The 21,222-nt window shown below is 46.1% G+C and overlaps 5 protein-coding genes and 1 pseudogene across 5 annotated transcripts; 5 read left to right on the forward strand and 1 right to left on the reverse strand.

The window, feature by feature from the left end:
- Positions 1-265: 265 nt before the first annotated feature.
- On the forward strand, positions 266-1,819 carry LOC139785409 (piggyBac transposable element-derived protein 4-like). The gene has a single exon (XM_071724574.1). It carries the CDS (start codon positions 266-268, stop codon positions 1,817-1,819), a length of 1,554 nt encoding a protein of 517 aa, XP_071580675.1.
- Positions 1,820-2,660: 841 nt separating this feature from the next.
- LOC139785410 (ATP-binding cassette sub-family B member 10, mitochondrial pseudogene) lies at positions 2,661-4,368 on the reverse strand (annotated as a pseudogene).
- Positions 4,369-7,514: 3,146 nt separating this feature from the next.
- Positions 7,515-10,310, forward strand: LOC139785413 (putative nuclease HARBI1). Its single transcript, XM_071724577.1, has 7 exons — positions 7,515-7,737; positions 7,821-7,914; positions 8,006-8,204; positions 8,557-8,692; positions 8,788-8,932; positions 9,164-9,358; positions 9,940-10,310. The coding sequence occupies exons 3-7, from the start codon at positions 8,086-8,088 to the stop codon at positions 10,116-10,118; spliced, it is 774 nt and encodes a 257-aa protein (XP_071580678.1). The 5' UTR covers positions 7,515-7,737; positions 7,821-7,914; positions 8,006-8,085; the 3' UTR covers positions 10,119-10,310.
- A 3,545-nt stretch (positions 10,311-13,855) lies between these two features.
- On the forward strand, positions 13,856-16,261 carry LOC139785408 (uncharacterized). Its single transcript, XM_071724573.1, has 2 exons — positions 13,856-14,281; positions 14,728-16,261. Exon 2 carries the CDS (start codon positions 14,763-14,765, stop codon positions 16,125-16,127), a length of 1,365 nt encoding a protein of 454 aa, XP_071580674.1. The 5' UTR covers positions 13,856-14,281; positions 14,728-14,762; the 3' UTR covers positions 16,128-16,261.
- Positions 16,262-16,612: 351 nt separating this feature from the next.
- LOC139785411 (uncharacterized) lies at positions 16,613-17,146 on the forward strand. The gene has a single exon (XM_071724575.1). It carries the CDS (start codon positions 16,613-16,615, stop codon positions 17,144-17,146), a length of 534 nt encoding a protein of 177 aa, XP_071580676.1.
- A 65-nt stretch (positions 17,147-17,211) lies between these two features.
- Positions 17,212-20,981, forward strand: LOC139785412 (uncharacterized). Its single transcript, XM_071724576.1, has 2 exons — positions 17,212-19,950; positions 20,628-20,981. The coding sequence occupies exons 1-2, from the start codon at positions 17,212-17,214 to the stop codon at positions 20,979-20,981; spliced, it is 3,093 nt and encodes a 1,030-aa protein (XP_071580677.1).
- The last annotated feature ends 241 nt before the right edge of the window (positions 20,982-21,222 follow it).

Consider the following 21,222-nt stretch of genomic DNA (forward strand, 5'->3'; position numbering starts at 1 on the left):
AATTCTTGCAGTACATATTTATTTGTTACTATTATCTTTTTTTTCTGACACTATTATCTAATAGTATATTGTGCATCAAGGGGTGAAAGTAGCGTTTTTCAGACGAGTGTGAAGTTTGCCGCCCGAGCCGAAGGCGAGGTTACTTTCCGCCCGCTATGCCGCCCTGGCGTGAAATTGGTCACTCTCGCCTCTCTCTAGGCACGGAAGTCGAACTTTCCGTGGAGGTGTTGTGAAAACATTTTATCAGATTCTTATCTTTGATAAAATGACTGAAAATGAAGCTTGGAGTAGTGGCGAGTCCGAACCAGAGGTACAAGACTCAGACAATGAAGAAATTGATGACATTGATTTGGGAGATAAATATGACGGAAGTCAAATTTTTGAGGACACGTATTTTTACCCATCAATCAAAGACTTCGAAGGTAGTTCCGAAATAAATTCTAATATCTCTATATCAGGGAATAATCCAATCGATTATTTCAATTATTTTTGTGATTCTTCTCTACTTCAAAATATTATAGACGAGACGAATCGTTATGAAACTCAAAATGATGAAATAAAATCTTCACATATGCAATCTTGGAGACCTCTTACAAAACATGAGCTTGAAAATTTTCTTGGTCTTTCGATTCTAATGGGTCATGTTCGGAAAGGCAAAGTAAAAAGTTATTGGTCTACAGATCTCTTACTACACACTCCAATTTTTTTTCAAACAATGTGTCGCGATAGATATCTTCTCATTCTGCGTAATTTACATTTCCACGATAACAAAGAAATTATAAATCACCCTTTAGTGAAAATAAAGCCAATAATAGACCACCTACAAAACAAATTTTCGGCAGCTCTTATTCCAGGCAAAAATCTGTGCATAGATGAAAGTTTGTTATTATGGAAAGGTAGGCTTCGATTCAAGCAATATATTCCCTTGAAGAGAAATCGTTTTGGCATCAAGGTTTTTCTGATAGTAGACTGCAAAACTGGATTTATATTGGGCTTTATTGTTTACACTGGTGGGGACACCGATTATCAAAAGTTTGGTATGGGTATTACTGGCGATATTGTCGCTCACTTCTTACAACCTTATTTTTATAAGGGTCATGTTATGTATGTAGACAATTGGTATACATCTCCTACTTTAGCAGAATTTTTACACGATCGTGATACAGGAATATGTGGCACGGTGAAAGCAAATAGAAAGGGAATGCCAAATCTAGACAAGAAATTAGCTCGAGGTGAAGTACAAGTCGCTCATAATGATACATGGATGGCAATGAAGTGGGAAGATAAACGTAGTGTTCGCATGCTTACAAGTGTGCACGAACTTGAATTCTGCGCAACTGGAAAAAAAAATTACAAAACAGGAGAAGACATTATAAAGCCAACATGTGTTCATGAATACAATCAAAATATGGGCGGTGTAGATAATATCGATAGACAATTATCTATAACAGAATCAGTGCGAAAAACAATAAAGTGGTATCGCAAGCTCTTTTTTCACCTTCTTGATCTATGTTTATGTAATGCTCATGCTTTATATAAAATGAGAAATGAAGAGCATATATCATTTCCTTCATTTCGATTAGAGATTGTTAAATTATTATTGAAACTTGATCCTACTAAAAACTACGCTTGCAACAATGTTTCTCCCACTCGATTAGTTGGCCGACATTTTCCGAAACGTGCTACAAGTCGAAGGTGCCACTTGTGCTCTTTGCGTAAGAATAAAAGTCGAACGATGTACATGTGTCCTACTTGTGATGTTCCTCTATGCGCAGCACCATGCTTCGAAGAGTACCACACACAAGTGCAATTACCATAAAGTCAAGCACCCCGACGTGAGTGGCAAGGGGACTCACGAAAATCAAGCACCCCGACGTGAGAGGCAAGGGGACTCACGAAAATCAAGCACCCCGACGTGAGAGGCAAGGGGACTCACGAAAATCAAGCACCCCGACATGAGAGGCAAGTGGACTCACGAAAATCAAGCACCCCGACGTGAGAGGCAAGGGGACTCACGAAAATCAAGCACCCCGACGTGAGAGGCAAAGGGACTCACGAAAATCAAGCACCCCGACGTGAGAGGCAAGGGGACTCACGAAAATCAAGCACCCCGACGTGAGAGACAAGGGGACTCACGAAAATCAAGCACCCCGACGTGAGAGGCAAGGGGACTCACGAAAATCAAGCACCCCGAAGGGATCGTTTTTTCGCCACGTCCACGTCGTCGATCCTGGGTCACGCTAAGAGCGAAAGCCGAAGAATTTCTTCTATAAAATTTAATAGAGCTACTAGTTTTTTGAAAAACTCTATTTTAGGAAGGCATCGTCCACCTTCATTTTAGATAAGAGGGACTGAAGAAGCCATTGTGCATCTTCACGGATGTAGTTGGAGTTCACTGCGCTTTTGGTATAAAATAGATCGTCATTTTGAGGTCAAGGATGCTTTCAAGATTTTTTTCAATATGTTTTTCGTACTCAGAACATCAAAAAACATGAATATACCAACTTTGAGGCTGAAATAGCAAAAAAAAATTTTTTTTATATTGGCCTTTACGTTGCGGCCGGGGGTGGTCGAAATATCGACCACCTGTCAGGTTGGGAATTTAGAATGAGTAATCCGTTGAAATTATATATAAATTTTGGGTCAAATGAAAAGTCGATTTGAACCAAAATTTTCCCGGCCTCTAAAGGTTAATAACCACGATTTAAGCAACGATTTACCTTTATTAGTGCCCTGGCAATGGCGACTCTTTGACGTTGTCCGCCACTAAGGGCAAAGCCTTTTTCTCCGACCATTGTATCCAATCCGTCAGTCATTTTTTCCGCAAACTGCAACACATGCGCTTGTCTCGCGGCCTCTTCTCTTCCACATCGACGTCCGTCGCAGATTCCATTCCGTATAATATGTTGTCCCTTATCGAGCCGCTAAAGAGAATTGGCTCTTGGGATACAATACTAATTTGGGACTTAACCCACATGGGATCGAGTAGACGGAGATCGTGATTGTCAAAGAGTATTGACCCTTCGGTAGGGTCGTACAATCTCAATAAAAGTGACGCCACGGTAGATTTACCGGAACCTGAGGAACCAACGATTGCCGTCACAGAACCTTTCTCTACGTTTAAATTAAAACTTTTCAACACAAGCATCTTCTCTCGCGTTGGATACGCGAAGGAAACATCTCGGAACGTCACGTTGTCTGATAATTCTTTCCCTAAAATTTGCCCGCCCTCAATGGGAATAAGCGGCTGTCGATCGATTAACTCGAACAGACGAACATTTGCGCCTAGAGCCTTATTTAACTCACTAAACGTCCTGGACAATCCGTTCAGAGATATGCCCACGTAACCGGCGTACAACAAAAAGGCGCTTAAGCTTCCAACTGTTATGTCGGAGTTTGATACCATGATTCTTTTCAAGATACGTCCCCAAAAGACAGCAACGACCGCGACAGGCGGTACTATAGCTAAGCCGAGTAAAGCTAGCGACGGCGATACATAAAACATCATGGATACTCCTGTAATGGCTATAATAGCGGAGCGCAAACCATCTGATACATTGGACGTGACAGCGGAGCTAATAAGTTGTGTATCTCCTGGAAAAAAAGGATAATGAAATCAAAATGATAGATTTCGATGCCTTAATGATACGTTATATCTGATTAAAAGCGTGAAACGTACCGCTCAATCTCCCGACTAGTTCTCCCGTACTTTCTCTGTCAAACATTGCTGTTTCCTGTTGAAGGATAGCGGCGTACGCCTGTTTCCTAAGGGACTGCGTGATTCTGTGCCCCGCCGTCGACATTAGATAAACTCTGCCAAAGTTGCTCACACCGCCTATGAGAAATACCACAAAGAGAGCAAGCGTTAGCCGATTAAGGTTTTCTTTCATGTTCGTTTTTTACACGGTATTGACAACGTCTATCACTTTGCCAAAGCAGAACGGGACTGCCATTGTTACGCTGGACGACACGAGCAACAAGGCGACGGCCTTCAACAGGGTCCACTTCTCGGGGGCGGCCAGCAAAAGTAAAGTCTTCAATTCCGAGCGTCTCTTCGCCTTAACCGCGTGTACTACGGGCATAGATGCGTCGGACCGGATAGGGTTGGTCGTATAGTGTCCGATGAACACGCGGCCCTTCCTCGAGAATCTGACAATCCTGCTTGTGTCGGCCTTCGATTCGGGTTAACCTAAACACAAAACAGTGTCACTCAGGATTTTATTGGAACATCGTGACTACGCGTATGTACGATCGAATACGTACGATCAGCTTTGCGGGAAACTGTCCAAATTCTCCTGAGTATTCTGTTGTTTGATTAAATCGCAATAATTCGTAATTGCACGCACCTCGTATGTGCTGATTGTACATACTCCGTTTCTTCTCTTTACTCTACTGCACTACTAGTGCACTTTCTACACTCAATATGGCAAGAAGGAGGGGTCGACCCACACGTACGTTACGATGTACATGTGTGAGTGTGCGATCCGCTAAAAACAATGTTCAAAAGATTGTTGAGCGTATCGAAAACGGCGGATCGTCTGTGATTGGTCGCAGAGTTCGATACGCCCGGTACGCGCGTATCGCGATACGCGCCATGGGACGGCACCCTAATTATGAATGGGTGAAATTACGAAAGCGCACGGTATTATGTTTCCGCGGCTTGTGATTGGTCCTCCAGGACCATGTTCTCGTCGACCTCGCCGGTACCTTGTTGTTGGCTGGCAGCTATGATGTCTGCCTCGCCGTCTCCAGCGGGCTGTTCTCCCTCGGTCAGGATTATCGCTTCCGCTATTGCCTCGGGAATCTGCTCCAGAATCTGGCTTGTCGATATGCTCTCGAAACTTATGTCTTCCACCGGTTCCGCTTCCAGATTGGCCACCTCGACGGCTCCCTCGGACGGCTCCGCCATGCCCGGATCCCGAGCTGTCACCTGAGATCCTACGATTGGCTGGCAGGCTCCGCCGCTGCGCCTAGAGCTCGACGATGGAACGGAGGCTTTAACCTTCGATTACAACGTCCGTTCGCTACCGCTATATCCGAAAGACTGCCTCGAGAAACGATGTTCGCTTCGCCTCTCCACCATGCCGCGTCGCTCCCACTTTCGTACTTGTTATTCACGTCTATTGTATTCGGATCGTATTTACCCGCGCTATCTCGTGTCCGCCGCATGACTCTCACGCGTTCGCCTAGTGGATCCTTTCCAGAATATTCTACCCGCGGAAGCTTCTCGTCGTTCTTCGGTGGATTTCCATACACTGGCGCCGATTCTCCAGGTCGATAGCGTCTGGTCGAGTTGCTCGGACGTTGACGAGGACCCCTGCACACGTATTCCGGGATGCTCCCCGTTATGTTCCCGGTGTCGCTTCCTGGCGAAGTTGCTTAGTTTTACTTTGCCGCGTTCGCCGACGACGCCGACCCCTTTGTGGTGTTTTCTAGGTCGCTCCTGTGTTAATTCTATCGACTGTTCCAGGAGAAGATGTTGGTGCCGCTACTTCCCGGCACTATGATTTTTCTCGACGCCGACTTCATGGGCGTGTCCCCTGGGTCTCCCTGGTCACGTCTTCAGCGCCTGTTCCAGGAGAAGACGCTGGTGCCGCCAACTCGTAGCACCGTTGACTTCCGTCGACGCCGACCTCATAGGTGCATCTCTAGGCTCGCCCTGATCACCTCTCCGTGGTCTGTTCCAGGAGAAGACGTTGATGCCACCAACTCCTGGCACCGTCGCTTTTGGATGACGCCGACCCTATAGGCGTGTTCTTGGGATGGTCCTGAGCCTCTCCATATGCTTTGTTCCAGGAGAAGACGTTGATGCCGCCAATTCCTGGCACCGTCGCTTTTGGATAACGCCGACCCTATAGACGTGTTCCTGGGATGGTCCCGAGCCTCTCCATATGCTTTGTTCCAGGAGAAGACGTTGGTGCCGCCAACTCCTGGCTTCGTCACTTTTGGATGACGCCGACCCTATAGTCGTGTTCCTCGGATTCCTCCGAAGGTGTCTACATGTGTTATTCCAGGCGATGGTGCTGGTGCCGCAAACTCCTGGCCCCCTGGTTCGAGGATGACGCCGCCCTCGTAGGCGTGTTCCTCGGCCTCCTCTGATGACGTTTGGCACCCTTGCTCCCGAAGAAGATGTCGGTGCTGCCAACTTCTGGCACCGTTGAATTAGGATGACGCCAATCGCATAGGCGTGTATATTGGGTGTCGCGCAATGTCTTTTTAATGTTTATTCCAGGCGAGGACGTCGGTGCCTCGAACTCCTGGTACCGCAACACTACGTCGGAGCCGCTTTTACGGGCATGTGTCTCGGGTACGCCATTCAGTATTACATGATTGATTCCTGGAGATTTTCACGGTTCTTGTTTATTACGCACGCCGTTAGGGATTCGCGCGCGCGTGGGAATCGGTGCCGTCGTGCTGTTGTCCTGGTGCGGAGGGCGACCGCTGTACTCGTGTCCGTGTCTTAAGATACGATGTGTGAACCGGGTTTATGACACGCGCTGTCCGCGAATATTACGAGCATTACATCTCCTCGCGATGCATCGTGCTCGGTGCACGAATTCGCTGCGTGTGTTCAGAGACCGGTACCGTTGGGTTAAACCCCTGGCGTGCATAGTGTTCATCGCGCAAGAAATTCTAAACAACATCCGGATACTCCATGTGCGTGCTCTTCGCTTGGAGCAATATTTCCTGCGTGCGATATTGGGCAGACCTTCGTGTTCGGCGACCTGTCGTTTCTAACCTATGTTTCTGCGAAACGTGCGTGAACCGCTGTTGTAAATCTTATAAATTGATATAATATCCGCGTTCTTAGATCGAGAGCACTCCTGTTGCGCTTCGAGTATATGTGTGTTTTTTGCGCCTTGCGTTTTGTTTTATGCGATTATCTTTTACGATTACTTTCGCTTAATGTCATTTATTCTTAACTATAATGCGTGTATCTAGTTTATTATATTCAATATATATTAAATAATCTTGCGTAGATTTCTCGCGTGCGATTTCACAGCCTTATGATTATTAATTTTATGTTCTGTGAGTCTTAAGTATTGCTCCTTGGCATCGATTCTGTAACTTTTTGGTAGTGAAAATGCGACTTCGCGCGATTCAGTAATTTTCATCATGGTGGAAATGCGAGCCATCTCACGGGAGTTTATTCGGCAAGAAATTTCTTGTCGAATGGTGAGATCTGACAGAGAGAGACTGAGAATAGAGTGAGAGAGAAACTATAGGAGTGTCATGACGCACTTTTGTGATGGTTTAAGGTTAAGCGTTAGGTTTCGTCGTTTCGTGCAAATTTGCGAAAGTAAAAAGTGAAAAATGGCAATATACGTGGCTGCTATTTTACTACTTGGTGACGAAGAAGATGATGATTTGGAACCACGCAATCATGTAATGAGAATCCAACGAAAGATTCTTATAGCGTTTTTCATTGGCAGAACTAGTGCGCGCTCAGTGCACATTAAAGTCGTTGTACACTGATTTAATCTTTAATATTTAAAGTAATATGCAAATATTTTGATTGATAAAATACCCAATACATATTTTACCAAATAGTACAATAAAGAATAGAGGCTTTCGTGACTTAACCTGTTTATATTAAACATACACTTTACGCGTTGATTTGTGTACGACGGCTTTAATGTGCACTGAGTGCGCACCAGTTCTGCCAAAGAAAAACGCTATTAGAGACGTATCCGATCCATTCTCCGTCCCTGATAATGAATTTCGTAGACTGTACAGGTAAATATTTTTATATTTAAAATCCTTATTAGTGGCAAAGGGTTTACGTTGCAGTGTGATTTCATGCTTTTTATATGTTTTAGACTAACAAAGGAAACAAGTCGTATGCTAGTCGAAGAATGTGCACCATTTATGCCTCAGAAGTCACGACAAACTGCGATACCTGATGAATTGCAGGTACAATATATTTTAAATTTCTCATTTATGTAGCGTCATTAAATTATTAATGATTTCTCTAACCTTACATTCCATGTGTTATTTCATTTAGATTCTGGCATCGTTAAGCTTCTTTGCATCGGAGATTCAATTTCTCATCAAAGAAGAGTGGGCCAAGATTTTTTAACGTGCATGTCTCAAACTTCAATAAGCCGTTCTCTTCACGCAGTTGTAAATGCACTAAATGCTATGATGGACAATTGCATTCGTTTTCCAGTAACCGCTAACAAGATTCAAGAAATCAAACAAGGGTAATAATAATTTGTATGTGCGTGCGTGCGTGCGTGTGGCTTTTAGGACCATTCCAGAATAGGTTGCAAATGCCCCGTTGCCAGTTGCGAAGGATGTAATAACAATTTTCCAGTGGTAGTTGCTATCCTTCACAATTGGCAATGGGGCATTTGCAAGCTATTTTTGAATGGTCCTAAAGGATAAAAATATTCTATTAAAATAGGCCTGTTTGTTTTAGCTGAAATGTTTGTAAGTTTATCTTTTCTTTTTTTCTCTCTAACTTGAAAAAAATAAGAGGAAAGATGAACCGTGCAAGAACCGTTCAGCTAAAATAAACAGGCCTATACATATATATAATAACTTTTTTTCTAGATTTTTCGAAAAAAGTGGTTTTCCGGGGGTAATTGGAGCAATAGATGGGACACATATTGCCATTTTTCCACCCGAAGCTGAGAGGGAATATTTATTTATTAATAGAAAGTTATACCATTCATTAAATGTGTTAGCTGTAAGAAGTATATAAGTATTCTGTAATGCTAAAATATATATAGAAAATATAATATAATACATAATAAATTACTAAATAATGTGATGTGATTTCAGATTTGTGATTCCAACTGCGAAATTCTTGCTGTAAATAGTGCCCATGGTGGCCGAACACATGATGCTCGAGTGTTACGATCATCGAGAATATTTGCTCATTTAGAACGGAAACACAGAGAGGGTGAAATAGATTCATGGCTTTTAGGTAAGAAATTATATTGTCCAGTAATAATATTGATATACAAAAATAATCGTATGCATGCTTTACTGAATTTTTTAAATAGTATTTTTTATTTTCTTTATTTCCTTTTTCTTTTTCTTTTCTACATCTGTTAAAAAAGGCTGTGTTGGTTTTAAACTTACATTGTAGATTTATTATGATTATTTTAGTTTTAATAATTGTAAGAGAAAAATATTCTTTAATTGTACGTTTTAGGTGATTCTGCTTACCCTCTTTTACCATTTTTGCTGACGCCGAAGCTAAATGAAGTGAAAGGAACTCCAGGCGCTAGGTACACAGAACATCATGTCCGGACTCGTGTGTCTATAGAGCGATGTTTTGGGATTGTAAAGGGTCGTTGGTGTTGTTTACGAAAGGAAAGAGCTTTACATTATCGTCCACAATTCGCTGGTATTTTTACTTTTTAATGTCTTTTATTATTTCATAGTTTTCTTTAGTTTAACATTCGGTGTACAACAAGGATAAATGATGCATCATGCGCATCATGCGTGAATCGGAAAGTACCCTCGGTCTACAATAAATGTTTTAAGCCCTAAGCCTTAAGAAATTGATCAATCACAGTCGATTTTGAGGAGAATAATTGACTGTGATTGGTCAATTTCTTAAGGCTTGTAAGACTTAAGACATAAGACAGTATTGTGTGTTACTAAAAACAAAGATTTAAAGCATAAAATATTGTCTTGAAATTATAAAGTCAACCATTTTGCCCAGTCCCTTATTCCGAATGTAGGTTACAAGTTGCTATTTTATAATTTTACTATTTATTGCTATGTATAGAGGACAGTTCCCTATTATGAGATAGGATTCTAATATGAGATATTATGTGATATAATTTTATAATGTGTCCCATATGGGGACATATATGAGGGCCTATTAGTTTAGCAGAAACTCCGCTATCTTATAGGATCTTATCTCATAATAGGGGACTTTTCTTTATTAATTAATGAAATATTTTTTTCTCATACTTACAGCTCTCATCGTCAATGCTTGTTGCGTTCTGCATAATATGGCAATCAGATGGGGGATTCCATACGATGAAATACATCTAGATGAATTGGACATTATACCACCGATACCATATAATGGTGTTAACGAAGAAAATAGAGAACAAACACGAAATCGAGTGATCCAGTGGTATTTTTCTAATTAATCTTTCTCGATGTTGTCATCTGATTGTATCTTTTCAAATACAAATGTATTATATTGCGATATTTTCTGAGCGATTGAAACGTTTCTAATAGTTTTTAACGTTTTTGTCATTAACTTTTATATTTACTAAGAGTAATTTTAAGGTGCTTGTTAAACATTTTTTGAACAATGCTAATTTCTTGTATTTAATCAGGTTAATTGTAAGATCGATGAAATATGAAGCAGTCATAATTGTTCTTGAATTTAAATTGTAAAAGAAATAATATTTGTAAACACATTACTGTGTGATAAAATATATGTTTATATTTTCGTAACAAATAATATTTGTGAACACATAATATTACAATATTATTTGTAAACACATAAATAATATTTGCAAACACATTATTGTGTGATAAAATATATGTTTATATTTTTATAACAAATACACGTGTACTTTATTTTTTTATTCTAAATATTGTGGAGCGTAGGACTGAATAACATTCGTTAAATCATCCATCTTTTTATTTAACGATATCAGAAGTTCAATATGTTCCTGGTGAGCTTTTTTTTTTAATTTTAAATCTTCTTTGGTTATGACCATTTTTTCCTCTTTTAGTTGCAATAATCGTTCCTGAATATGAGAATAATCCGAGGTATGCTGTTCCAACAAATGTTTTACATCTTGCTTCTTAAATTTCTTGTTACCGGTATCTGAAGAAATTAATTCAATAACATTATGATTAATCTATTGTTGAAGACCGCAACAATATTTTATTTTATTTTTTTGACCTTCCGAAATTCTATTATTGAAGGGAATAATTTATTATTTCCTTCAATAATAGAATTTCGGAAGGTTGAAAAAATAAAATAAAATATTGTTGCTATTACACGAGTCGTTATTAGTAATTAATTTTAGTTACCTCTGTCATCAGAATATCTCCCCTTGCTTTTTGGAGTCTCCATATTCTCTATGGAAGCGAGTACATTGAAGGATTTCTGAAACATAGCAAAATATCTTTATTGTAAATACAAGGAATAACACATCGTGCAGAGAAGAAAACATCATACATCATTATTTATTGGAAGATTCTCTGCGTCGTCTATCACGTTACTATGGGGGTGTTTCTGAAATTTATTAAGATAACAAAAATTAATATTATCATTTTAAAATTCTAAAATAGTAAAATAACATTACCTCAACATTACTCTGCTAGGAGGATCTTGCTGCATCTTGCAGTCCACAGGAGCCCGAAGTCTCCCCCCAGGGGGTGGGGGAGGCCACCGTGGACTCTTAGGAGTCCCTAGGAGCCTTCCCCACTACGGGTACTTGCGCACCCGGGGTCCCGAGCACACCAGTACCGTAATCTCCGTTAGTCTTCGGACTGGCGGAGACCGGGGAGTCCTCCGGGACTCGCGAGGTAGGCGACCTCTATAATCAGTTCGCCCGGCTCGGACGGGGCCGTGAGGGAGTAGCCGTGGCTCCCAACCGTCCTCCCAGGGGTCGGGGGCGGCCGCCGGGGGTCCTTCGGGGTCTCTGGTGGGCGTCCCCGATGCGGGTTTGGCGAACCCGGGGTACCCGAGCTCGGGCAGGCTGGGCTCAAAAGGTGTGGAAGCCAACCAGCCTAGGAGAAGGTCACTCCGAAATTAAACCAAAATTTCCTAAAAATAATGATGAGCATGGAAAAGAGAACAAACTCCCTGGGTTCGGATACCAGGGGCCGGCTTGGGGGGGGGGGTAGCGTCCCAGCTCCCCCCTTGTCGTCAACGAGCGATGGGCGACCCGGCGGGTCTGGAGCGAGCCCGCCGGGCGAATTGGCAATCGCTGCCAGTAGGAGTAGTGAGAGCGAAGAGAGCGAGAGTCCGTGGGTGGTCTCGCCAATTAGGGGAGTTAGGGACAGGGAGAATCCCGTCGTGGCGGAGTGGAGGGATTCCCACCTGAAATATTGGAAGGGAGTGATTCGAAAGGCGGGTGATTACCGGGGTAAGAAGTTATTCGAGATTGTGTTGGAAAGAATGGAGATCGACCTGAATGTGGAGGAAATCCACATACAGGTCGTTACAGAGGTGGCAGCCTTGATAATAGGGGAGATGGAAAGGAAGGGCTGGGAAGAGAGAAGAGCAGAGGGAAAAGATTGACAGTCAGCAGGAAAGGATTGACAATCTGGAGGAAGAATTAGGGGGATTAAAGGAGAAGTTGAGGATGGCTAGTGAGCGCCCTCCGGTGAGGAAGGTGAGTGGGCGAGATGCGTTCACTCAATCGGAGGACGTTCTCATAGAGGTAGAGGGCGAAGGCCTCCCAGGCTGCGCCCCGTACTACAAGCAGGGGAAACGACCCCCCAGGACGGGGGGCGTTCGGGGATCGGGGGCTTGACGCGAGAGTGAGCTCTCGCGTCGATGCCCTCGATCAAAAGATGGATGCCTTGGTGAGGGAGGTACGCTCCCCCTCCCCAGGAGTGGCTTCCCCTCCCCATCCCTAGACATTCGCGCGGAGCCGGCTCGCGGGGGGAGAATGGCGGGGGGAACTGGGTCCCTTTTCCGAGCCCTGTCCCCCTGGGGGGGGGGGTCCTGCGCGATTGAGGGAGGTGGGGCGCACTGGGACCTGTCCCATTGTCCCTTGGTTTCTCGGCCCGCGGGGGGGATGGTCGGGGGGTAATGAACCTTTCCCATGCCCTGTCCTCCCGTGGGAGCTGGGGCCGGGGGTCCGGGGGGCTCGGTCATTGGCGTGCAGCCCGCCGACGTCACGGATGTGTGACGGGGCGGTCTGGGGGGGCTTGGTCGGATCCTCCACGGAGTTTCCGACACGGGTGCTCCTCTGGGTCGCGGAGGGCTGGGGTCGGGCCCTGTGCGGCGGCAGGAAACGCCTTGGGCCCCGGCCCTGCCTGCCCTCAAAAAGGGCGCGAGGGGGGGAGGAGCCCACTCCCTCGGGAGTGGTAGCTTCTCCCCTCTCTCGCCCGGGGGGCGGGTGAGCGGTCGGGGCTTGCCGCTCGCCCGCTGCATGAGCCACCCCGGAGCACAGTGGGATGAGTACGCCATTTTTTTCAATATTCAATATCTAGAAAATAAGCAACTATAATAAAAAATATGTAAGAAGCAAAGTTGTAGGGCTTCTAAAAATGTATCTAAAAAACACCTTTTTAAACCATTTGTTACAAGTTCATATAATAACGTAATAATAACATGTTATTAATGCTGCTCGTTATTAACGAAACTTTCGGTTTCCTCTCTTCTTTAATGAATTTTATTATTTAAAATTATGTAAACCTAGAAAAAAAGAACTTATGACATATATAATATTAGTGTATTATGAAGATGGATCTTACTTTTAATCCAATAAAAGATTTAATGCGTCCGGATGCAATTCTAGTTTGTTCTTTGGAAGAATTTTTCTTTTTTCTGACATTACCGGATCTGAAGTAATGAGAAGCATATGTATAACATCTTCATTTGTTGTAATTCTGGATCGTTTCCGTGAATAATGTAGACGTATACTTCTATAATTTTTATGTCGTGCTTCCTGAGCTTCTTCTGATAATTCGCCAATTGGGAAAAACAACGAATTAATTATTGCTGAGCCATGAATCAGAATTTTATGCACTGATGCAGGCATATAGAACCATCCGTATAACTCAACATATAACTTTGCTGTGTCAAATGCATATATATCAAATTTCTCTCCATCGATCTCTTTTCCACTACTTGATAACACTTGAAGAATTACCGAAAATCGTTCAATTAGTTGTTTGTCAACTTTTGTTCGAGATTACGCTCGCGTTGCGCCATCTCATCAGATGGCAGCATCGATCGGGTATCGACAGGCCGGATCGACGCGGCAGCTTGCGCAAGCACGGGCGCGCTCATCGCGAGCTTCTCCCTCGCCTCAGAGAGAAACATGTCCGCGTTGTGATCGTACGTACGACGTGTGCTCTGTGAGTTCTGTTCGTAGAACTGCATACCGTGCCGCTCGCAGTGATTGAAGCTGCCAAGAGGCTGTAAAGTGTAAAGAGACCGCTCACCCCAGCCAGCTCTGGTACATCAACACGACGACTCAGGCTCACACGTGCGCGAGTGCCGACCGCCACGTGTCTCAACGGCTCACGGGCGAATCACCACGAGCGAGGCAATTTATACAATTGCCTCGCGCATCAAAAGACTTCTCATTATACACCGCTCATCGTTTCTCAGGTCAGACTGTACATATTTCATTAAAGACGGCTCAGACTGTGGTCTGAGTTACACAACAAATAAAGGCATAATTTGTTAACACCCTCCACGCGCGTCCTTCTCATCCCGCTACCATCGCCGGGATTAATCAGCGATTTCGCGAACATTTGGTCCTTCGAGCCGGATGCGTGGAACTTATGGTGTAACTCAGACACAGATCACGTGAAAAGGGCATGCCCTCCGCGATGTGCCACGTAGACATTATAGCGCTGTCGCGAGTGAAAGACAGACATTCTCACGCGCGCTCGCGAGTGTTACACGAGTGTTCACGCGCCCTCGCGAGTGTCACATAAACAGTATCACGTGCTCAATACATGACTCTCGCTTCGCATAGCGCTTTCTCTCGCGTTCCTCGAACGTTCTCGATTCGTGCAGCATTTTCTTACACGTGTCTCGACGTTTCTCAGGTTTCTCATCGTGAACAGCTCAGGGGCGGCTCATCATGACGGATCCCGCCAAAACCGGGACGGGAGGGAAGACCTCTCCATTACTCGAGCTGCCGACCGACAAGCGCACTTCAGAGCGTCAGGCCTCACCGGTGCGGCTGTCCGCGGAGCTCACGCTGAAGGTGCAGACGCAGATGAATCGCATCGCAACGGTGCGGGCCATCAACCAGACGTTGCCATCTACCGCAGATGACACGTCGGTGGATGAAATTCTCCAGATCTCGATCCAGCTCGAGGAAGTGCACAAGGCGTTCCTTAAGGAACACACCTATTTCGAAGCCTCATGGCCGGCGGCGCTCATCACTCATGAGTACTTCTCGAAGAACGCCTTCGCGGTGGAGGCGCAGGAGTGCATGGCGGCTCGTCGCTCTCTGGCGAAGCTCAAGGGCGCATTAGCGGAGAGGCTTGCTCCGAAGGCGGCGCTTGAAACGGTGCAGCCCTCACAGTCTCAACAGAGACTGCCGGACATAAACATCCCGTCCTTCAAGGGCGATTACGCTACTTGGCCCACGTACCGCGACCTATTCAGGGCCGTCATCCTTGATAGCCGACAAATCACTGACGTGGAAAAACTTCACTATCTGCGACTCTCGCTTGAAGGCACACCTTCTCAGCTCATCTCCGGACTGCCTCTCACCGGAGATTCTCTCAACCCGTCATTGGAGATGCTCGTCGAGCGATACGAAAACAAACGCCTGCTCATTCAGTCGTATCTGGACCAACTCTTTGCCAGCTCAACACCAGTGCAGAGAAACGCCGCATCACTGGACAAGTTGCTCAACACCTTCAAGGAAGGAATAAAGGGCCTGCAAGCCTTGGGCGTCTCACAGGATCTGGGAGACAGCATCCTGGTGTACCAGCTGTCCAGGCAGCTGGATCGCCAGACGAAGGAGCAGTGGGAGACGTCCCTAGGAGCAAAACGCGAGTATCCGCGATTCGAGCAGCTCGAGCAGTTTCTCACCTCTCGAGCTCGAGCACTCGAGAGGATAGAGTCCACGGTCAGCTCAGGGAGCACGGTCGCCTCAACATCCAGGCGTTCGACAGCTCACCATGCGGCAGTTCAACCGGCCCGCACGGAATCATCAGACGGCTCCACGGTGTACCCGTGTGACTGCTGCAACGGCACGCATTTCGTTGTGACGTGCACAAAATTTAGGGATCTCTCACCGGTCGAACGACAGAAACTTGTCATCTCACGGAGGCTCTGCTTCAATTGCCTCGGCCGCCACAACGTCCGCTCATGTAAGAGCTCACGGGGGTGCAAGAAGTGCACCAACCGACACCACACGATGCTGCATGAAGCTCATCAGGCGAACTTATCAGCGAAGCCGAGCACCAGCTCAGCTGCGGCAGCTCAATAGGAAGATGGTGCAATCGTCGCTCACTCCTCTTTGGCCCGCTCATCACACTCAACCTTATTAGCTACGGCCCTGGCTCAGATAAATTCATTTGTGACTACTCAGCGCGTACGGCTTCTCATCGATTCAGGTTCAGAACTCACCTTCGTCTCTGAATCACTCATTTGTCAGCTCAACATTCCTCGTCATCATTCTGTCATCATCATTACTGGAATTGGGGGCGAAAAGTCAACTCAAACTCGAGGAGTTGCCTCACTCCAGCTCCGCTCACTTTACTCAAGATCAGACGTCATCATTCAAGCTCACATTCTGCAGACGTTAACCAACATCTTGCCATCATTCAACGCTGCACCACAGAATGGCCGCATCTCACCAAGTTAACCTTGGCCGATCCAGATTTCCTCACACCACGGCCAGTGGATATCATCATTGGAGCTGACTCATATGGGCAGATCATCAAGCCCAACATCATCAAACAAGATCCATTGATGCCAATTGCGCAGCTCTCAATTTTTGGATGGCTCGTTCTCGGACCTGTCGACACATCATCATCGGCATCTGCTGCAGTGCACCATGCCTCGATTCAGGAGAGAGAAGATGCTCTCGACGAGTTGCTGGCGAAATTCTGGACACAAGAAGAAGTGCCTGCAAGTAATACTCATGATCTTACGCCTGACGAGCAAAGATGTGAAGAATATCCGTTAAAATCATCACCTGATACTCTTGGGGATTCGTATCACACTGCGCATCGATGCCTGCAGGGCTTACTAAGAAGGTTCGCACGAGATGACAACTATCGACGTCTGTATCATCAGTTCATGACAGAATATCGAGAGCTCAATCACATGACGGAGGCTTCACCCGTTTCCAGCCAGCACGCGCAATATTACTTGCCACATCACGGCGTGCTCAAACCAGACAGTGCAACCACAAAATTACGTGTGGTGTTTAATGGCTCGAGTGCATCTACATCCGGCCGCTCACTCAATGATATCATGTATACGGAGCCAAGTTGCATTTAGACGTCACAGACGTTTTGCTCTGGATTCGACAGTTTCGGCATTTAGTGGCAACTGACATCACCAAAATGTACAGGCAAATCAACGTACATAAGGATGACTGGAATTTACAACGGGTTCTCTGGATCGACAAACAACTCAAGGAAGTGGAAAATTATCTAACAACGGTCACGTATGGTACCAAGGGTGCCCCGTTCTTAGCAGTGCGAACACTGCTGCAACTGGTGAAGGATGAAGGCCATAAGTTTCCCCTTGCAGTGCCGCCACTCACTGAGGGTCGATATGTTGACGACACCTTTGGAGGCGCCGACACAGTTCAGCAGGTAAAGGAAATTGCAGTGCAACTGAAGAATTTGTGCATGGCGGGCGGTTTTCCATTATCAAAGTGGCACGCGACTCATCAAGATGTGCTCACTGCGGTTCAAGCAGAAAAGGAACAGGGTTCGCAAATTGCATTTGACGATTGCACAACCAAAATCCTCGGATTAAACTGGCTTCCTCACGAAGATTCATTCACATTCTCAACAAGGATCTCATCGCACACCACTCAGTTCACCAAACGCCTCGTTTTGTCTGAAGTGGCTCAGATATTCGATCCACTAGGCTTTGCATCACCAGTAGTGATCAAGGCGAAGATGCTCTTGCAGGAGCTATGGCTTCATAAGCTCCGATGGGATGAACCACTGCCATCCCAGCTCTCATCACGGTGGCTCACTATCAGAAAAGAACTCACCAGCTTAAGCAGAATCTCAATACCTCGATGGTATAACACATGGAGTACCTCGTCAGTGGAATTTCACGGCTTTTCTGATGCTTCTCAACTAGCAATGGCTGCAGTCGTATATATCACCGTCCGCAGCTCAAACGGCGCCACGATTTCATTGGTGTGCTCCAAAACTAAGGTAGCACCGCTCAAACGGCTCACCATCCCGAGACTTGAACTCTCCGCAGCACTGCTGCTCTCAAGGCTCATGCAATACGTTCAAGCCACCTTGAAGTTGAACGTTACAGCAATTCACCTGTGGACGGACTCTGTTGTGACACTCACGTGGATCAAATCTCATGCATCGCGCTGGAAGGATTTTGTGAGAAACCGAGTTTCTCAGATTCAAGATCTCACTGCAAAGGCACACTGGAGATACGTACCTGGTACATCCAATCCAGCCGATTGCGCATCACGAGGATTGACTACTTCTCAACTTCAAAGCCACTCATTATGGTGGACGGGACCACCGTGGATACTCACACCTGAAGCATGGCCATCACAACCCGCGCTGTCGGACGAGTTGAGCTGCAGTGAGGCCCGTCCTGGCATTGCGCTACATGCAGCGGCATCTCAGTCGGAATACCACTGGGACCTCATATATAGGTACTCAACCCTCAATAAATTATTGAAAGTAACAGCTCTCTGTTTCAGGTTTATCTCTCTCTTGAGAAAGCGCCGAGCCAAGTCACTGGACTTGCACTCAGCTTTGGAGAAGGCCAGACTATTCTGGATCAAGGCTACTCAAGCGGCATACTTCACGCATGAGATCAAGATGCTCACGGCCAATTCGAGACTACCACCTACTCACGCATTCAGTCGATTGACTGCGTACATAGACGCTCAAGGGGTTATCCGAGTTGGCGGCCGCCTCAACCAATCAGCACTAGCTCAAGACAACAAACATCAGGCGATTTTACCTCGCCACTCACGGTTCTCAACTTTAATCATCGCCCACGCCCATTTGCGTACTTTACATGGAGGAACACAGCTGACATTGGCTCATGTCAGGCAACAATATTGGATCATCGGCGGACGGGCTCCGGTGAAGTCTCATATCTTACGGTGTGTCGTGTGTGCTCGGCAGAGGGGGATCCGTGCTCATCAACTGATGGGCCAACTACCTCTCTCTCGGGTTACGCCGTCACGTCCGTTTGCTCATACAGGAGTCGACTATGCCGGACCGCTCACCATCAAGACATGGAAGGGACGAGGTGCGAAAACATACAAGGGATGGATCTGTGTGTTCGTCTGCTTTTCCACCTCCGCAATTCACCTCGAAGTAGTCAGTGACTACTCATCAGAAGGATTCATAGCAGCCTTCCGAAGATTTGCAGCGAGAAGAGGAATTGCTCAGACCATGTACTCGGACTGCGGGACAACTTTCATTGGAGCAGACGCCGCGCTCAAGAAAATGTTCGTCCAAGACGCTCAAGAACATCAACGGATTGCTCAAGTGTTGCAACTTGACGGCATAAGATGGGAGTTCAACCCACCAGGTGCTCCACACATGGGGGGCAAGTGGGAGGCGGTTGTAAAGTCCGTGAAGTTTCATTTGAGACGGACCATCGGGGAGACTCTACTCACGACGGAAGAACTAACAACGTTGCTTACGCAAATAGAGGCCATTCTCAACTCAAGGCCGTTGGAACCGTTGAGCGACGACCCTGAAGACGTCTCAGCGCTCACCCCAGGTCATTTTCTCATTGGAGGTCCACTCACTACCATACCCGAGCCATCTCTGATCGACCTGGCAACCTCGCGACTATCTCGGTGGCAGCTCATCCAGCAGCATGTTCAACAATTTTGGGCGCAATGGTCGGCGCATTATCTGCAACGCCAGCAGGCGATATCCAAGTGGCATCATCCTAACAACAACATCAAGGTGGGTTCTATCGTGCTGCTCACCGACGAACGCTCTCCACCGTGCAAATGGCCACTCGCAAGAGTAACGGCTTTGCACCCCGGAAAGGATGGACTTACTAGGGTGGTTACCCTCAAGACGGCCACCACGATGCTCACCCGGCCAATTGCCAAGCTTGCCGTATTACCCATTTCATCAGGATAAAGGATCACGAGTAAGGAATCATCAACAAGGTTGCTGATGGCGGGCGGAATGTTCGAGATTACGCTCGCGTTGCGCCATCTCATCAGATGGCAGCATCGATCGGGTATCGACAGGCCGGATCGACGCGGCAGCTTGCGCAAGCACGGGCGCGCTCATCGCGAGCTTCTCCCTCGCCTCAGAGAGAAACATGTCCGCGTTGTGATCGTACGTACGACGTGTGCTCTGTGAGTTCTGTTCGTAGAACTGCATACCGTGCCGCTCGCAGTGATTGAAGCTGCCAAGAAGCTGTAAAGTGTAAAGAGACCGCTCACCCCAGCCAGCTCTGGTACATCAACACGACGACTCAGGCTCACACGTGCGCGAGTGCCGACCGCCACGTGTCTCAACGGCTCACGGGCGAATCACCACGAGCGAGGCAATTTATACAATTGCCTCGCGCATCAAAAGACTTCTCATTATACACCGCTCATCGTTTCTCAGGTCAGACTGTACATATTTCATTAAAGACGGCTCAGACTGTGGTCTGAGTTACACAACAAATAAAGGCATAATTTTTTAACACCCTCCACGCGCGTCCTTCTCATCCCGCTACCATCGCCGGGATTAATCAGCGATTTCGCGAACATTAGTTGTTTGTCAACTTTTGTTATTAGAGAGGTGATTTCTGGATCAGAAAAAAATCGTCTCGCAGTATTACCGTCATTGGAAGTTCCAGAACCTTGTCTGAGAACATCTATTATCAAACCTTGCAGCCGACAGCTGCAATTGTGCCGACTGCCGAGGCAACGAAGCAGCGACCTGCGATCATAGACGACCGCATATTACCAGAACCCCTGATAACGATGCAAAAGGGGAAAAGGACCGTCGCGAAGCCAACGGAGACCCGGGATGAGCGGACCATACCGGAGAGTTACAAGGCGCAGAAGCGCCTAGTGCAGGCGGCCATAAGAGACGCGGCAACCGTGGGTGAAAGGCTAGACGCGATGAAGCGTGGAGCGAGTGTATAGAGGGAGGAAAATGTAAATAAAGTGCGTGCGATGTACATACCGTAGATACTAAGTTAGAATAAGCTACAAAAAAGTTCTCCCTTCATGAACTGTTTAATTTCATTAGGTTATACGCGTGGGCCGGGTGCCAGTAAGTTTTGTTTGTTCTGCGATTTTGATTTTCATTTTGACAATAATAAAAGACTAGGCAAAGTCGACGATTGAGATAGCGATTTAGTTGGCCGTTGTTTCATTTACGACC

The sequence above is a fragment of the Temnothorax nylanderi genome, unplaced genomic scaffold (genome assembly GCF_030848795.1).
Source record: "Temnothorax nylanderi isolate EJ_2023f unplaced genomic scaffold, tnyl_v1.0 TNYL_tig0795_pilon, whole genome shotgun sequence".
Lineage (NCBI taxonomy): Eukaryota > Metazoa > Arthropoda > Insecta > Hymenoptera > Formicidae > Temnothorax > Temnothorax nylanderi.

What these genes read in the sequence shown, in the direction of transcription:
- LOC139785409 (XM_071724574.1), top strand. Translation starts at nt 266, where the DNA reads ATGACTGAAAATGAAGCTTGGAGTAGTGGCGAGTCCGAACCAGAGGTA.
- LOC139785413 (XM_071724577.1), top strand. Translation starts at nt 8,086, where the DNA reads ATGTCTCAAACTTCAATAAGCCGTTCTCTTCACGCAGTTGTAAATGCA. An exon ending in ATTCAAGAAATCAAACAAGG is followed by an intron (nt 8,205 to 8,556) that starts GTAATAATAATT and finishes CTTTTTTTCTAG; the next exon opens with ATTTTTCGAAAAAAGTGGTT. An exon ending in AATAGATTCATGGCTTTTAG is followed by an intron (nt 8,933 to 9,163) that starts GTAAGAAATTAT and finishes TGTACGTTTTAG; the next exon opens with GTGATTCTGCTTACCCTCTT.
- LOC139785408 (XM_071724573.1), top strand. Translation starts at nt 14,763, where the DNA reads ATGACGGATCCCGCCAAAACCGGGACGGGAGGGAAGACCTCTCCATTA.
- LOC139785411 (XM_071724575.1), top strand. Translation starts at nt 16,613, where the DNA reads ATGCCAATTGCGCAGCTCTCAATTTTTGGATGGCTCGTTCTCGGACCT.
- LOC139785412 (XM_071724576.1), top strand. Translation starts at nt 17,212, where the DNA reads ATGTACAGGCAAATCAACGTACATAAGGATGACTGGAATTTACAACGG. An exon ending in GGCCAATTGCCAAGCTTGCC is followed by an intron (nt 19,951 to 20,627) that starts GTATTACCCATT and finishes TTTTGTTATTAG; the next exon opens with AGAGGTGATTTCTGGATCAG.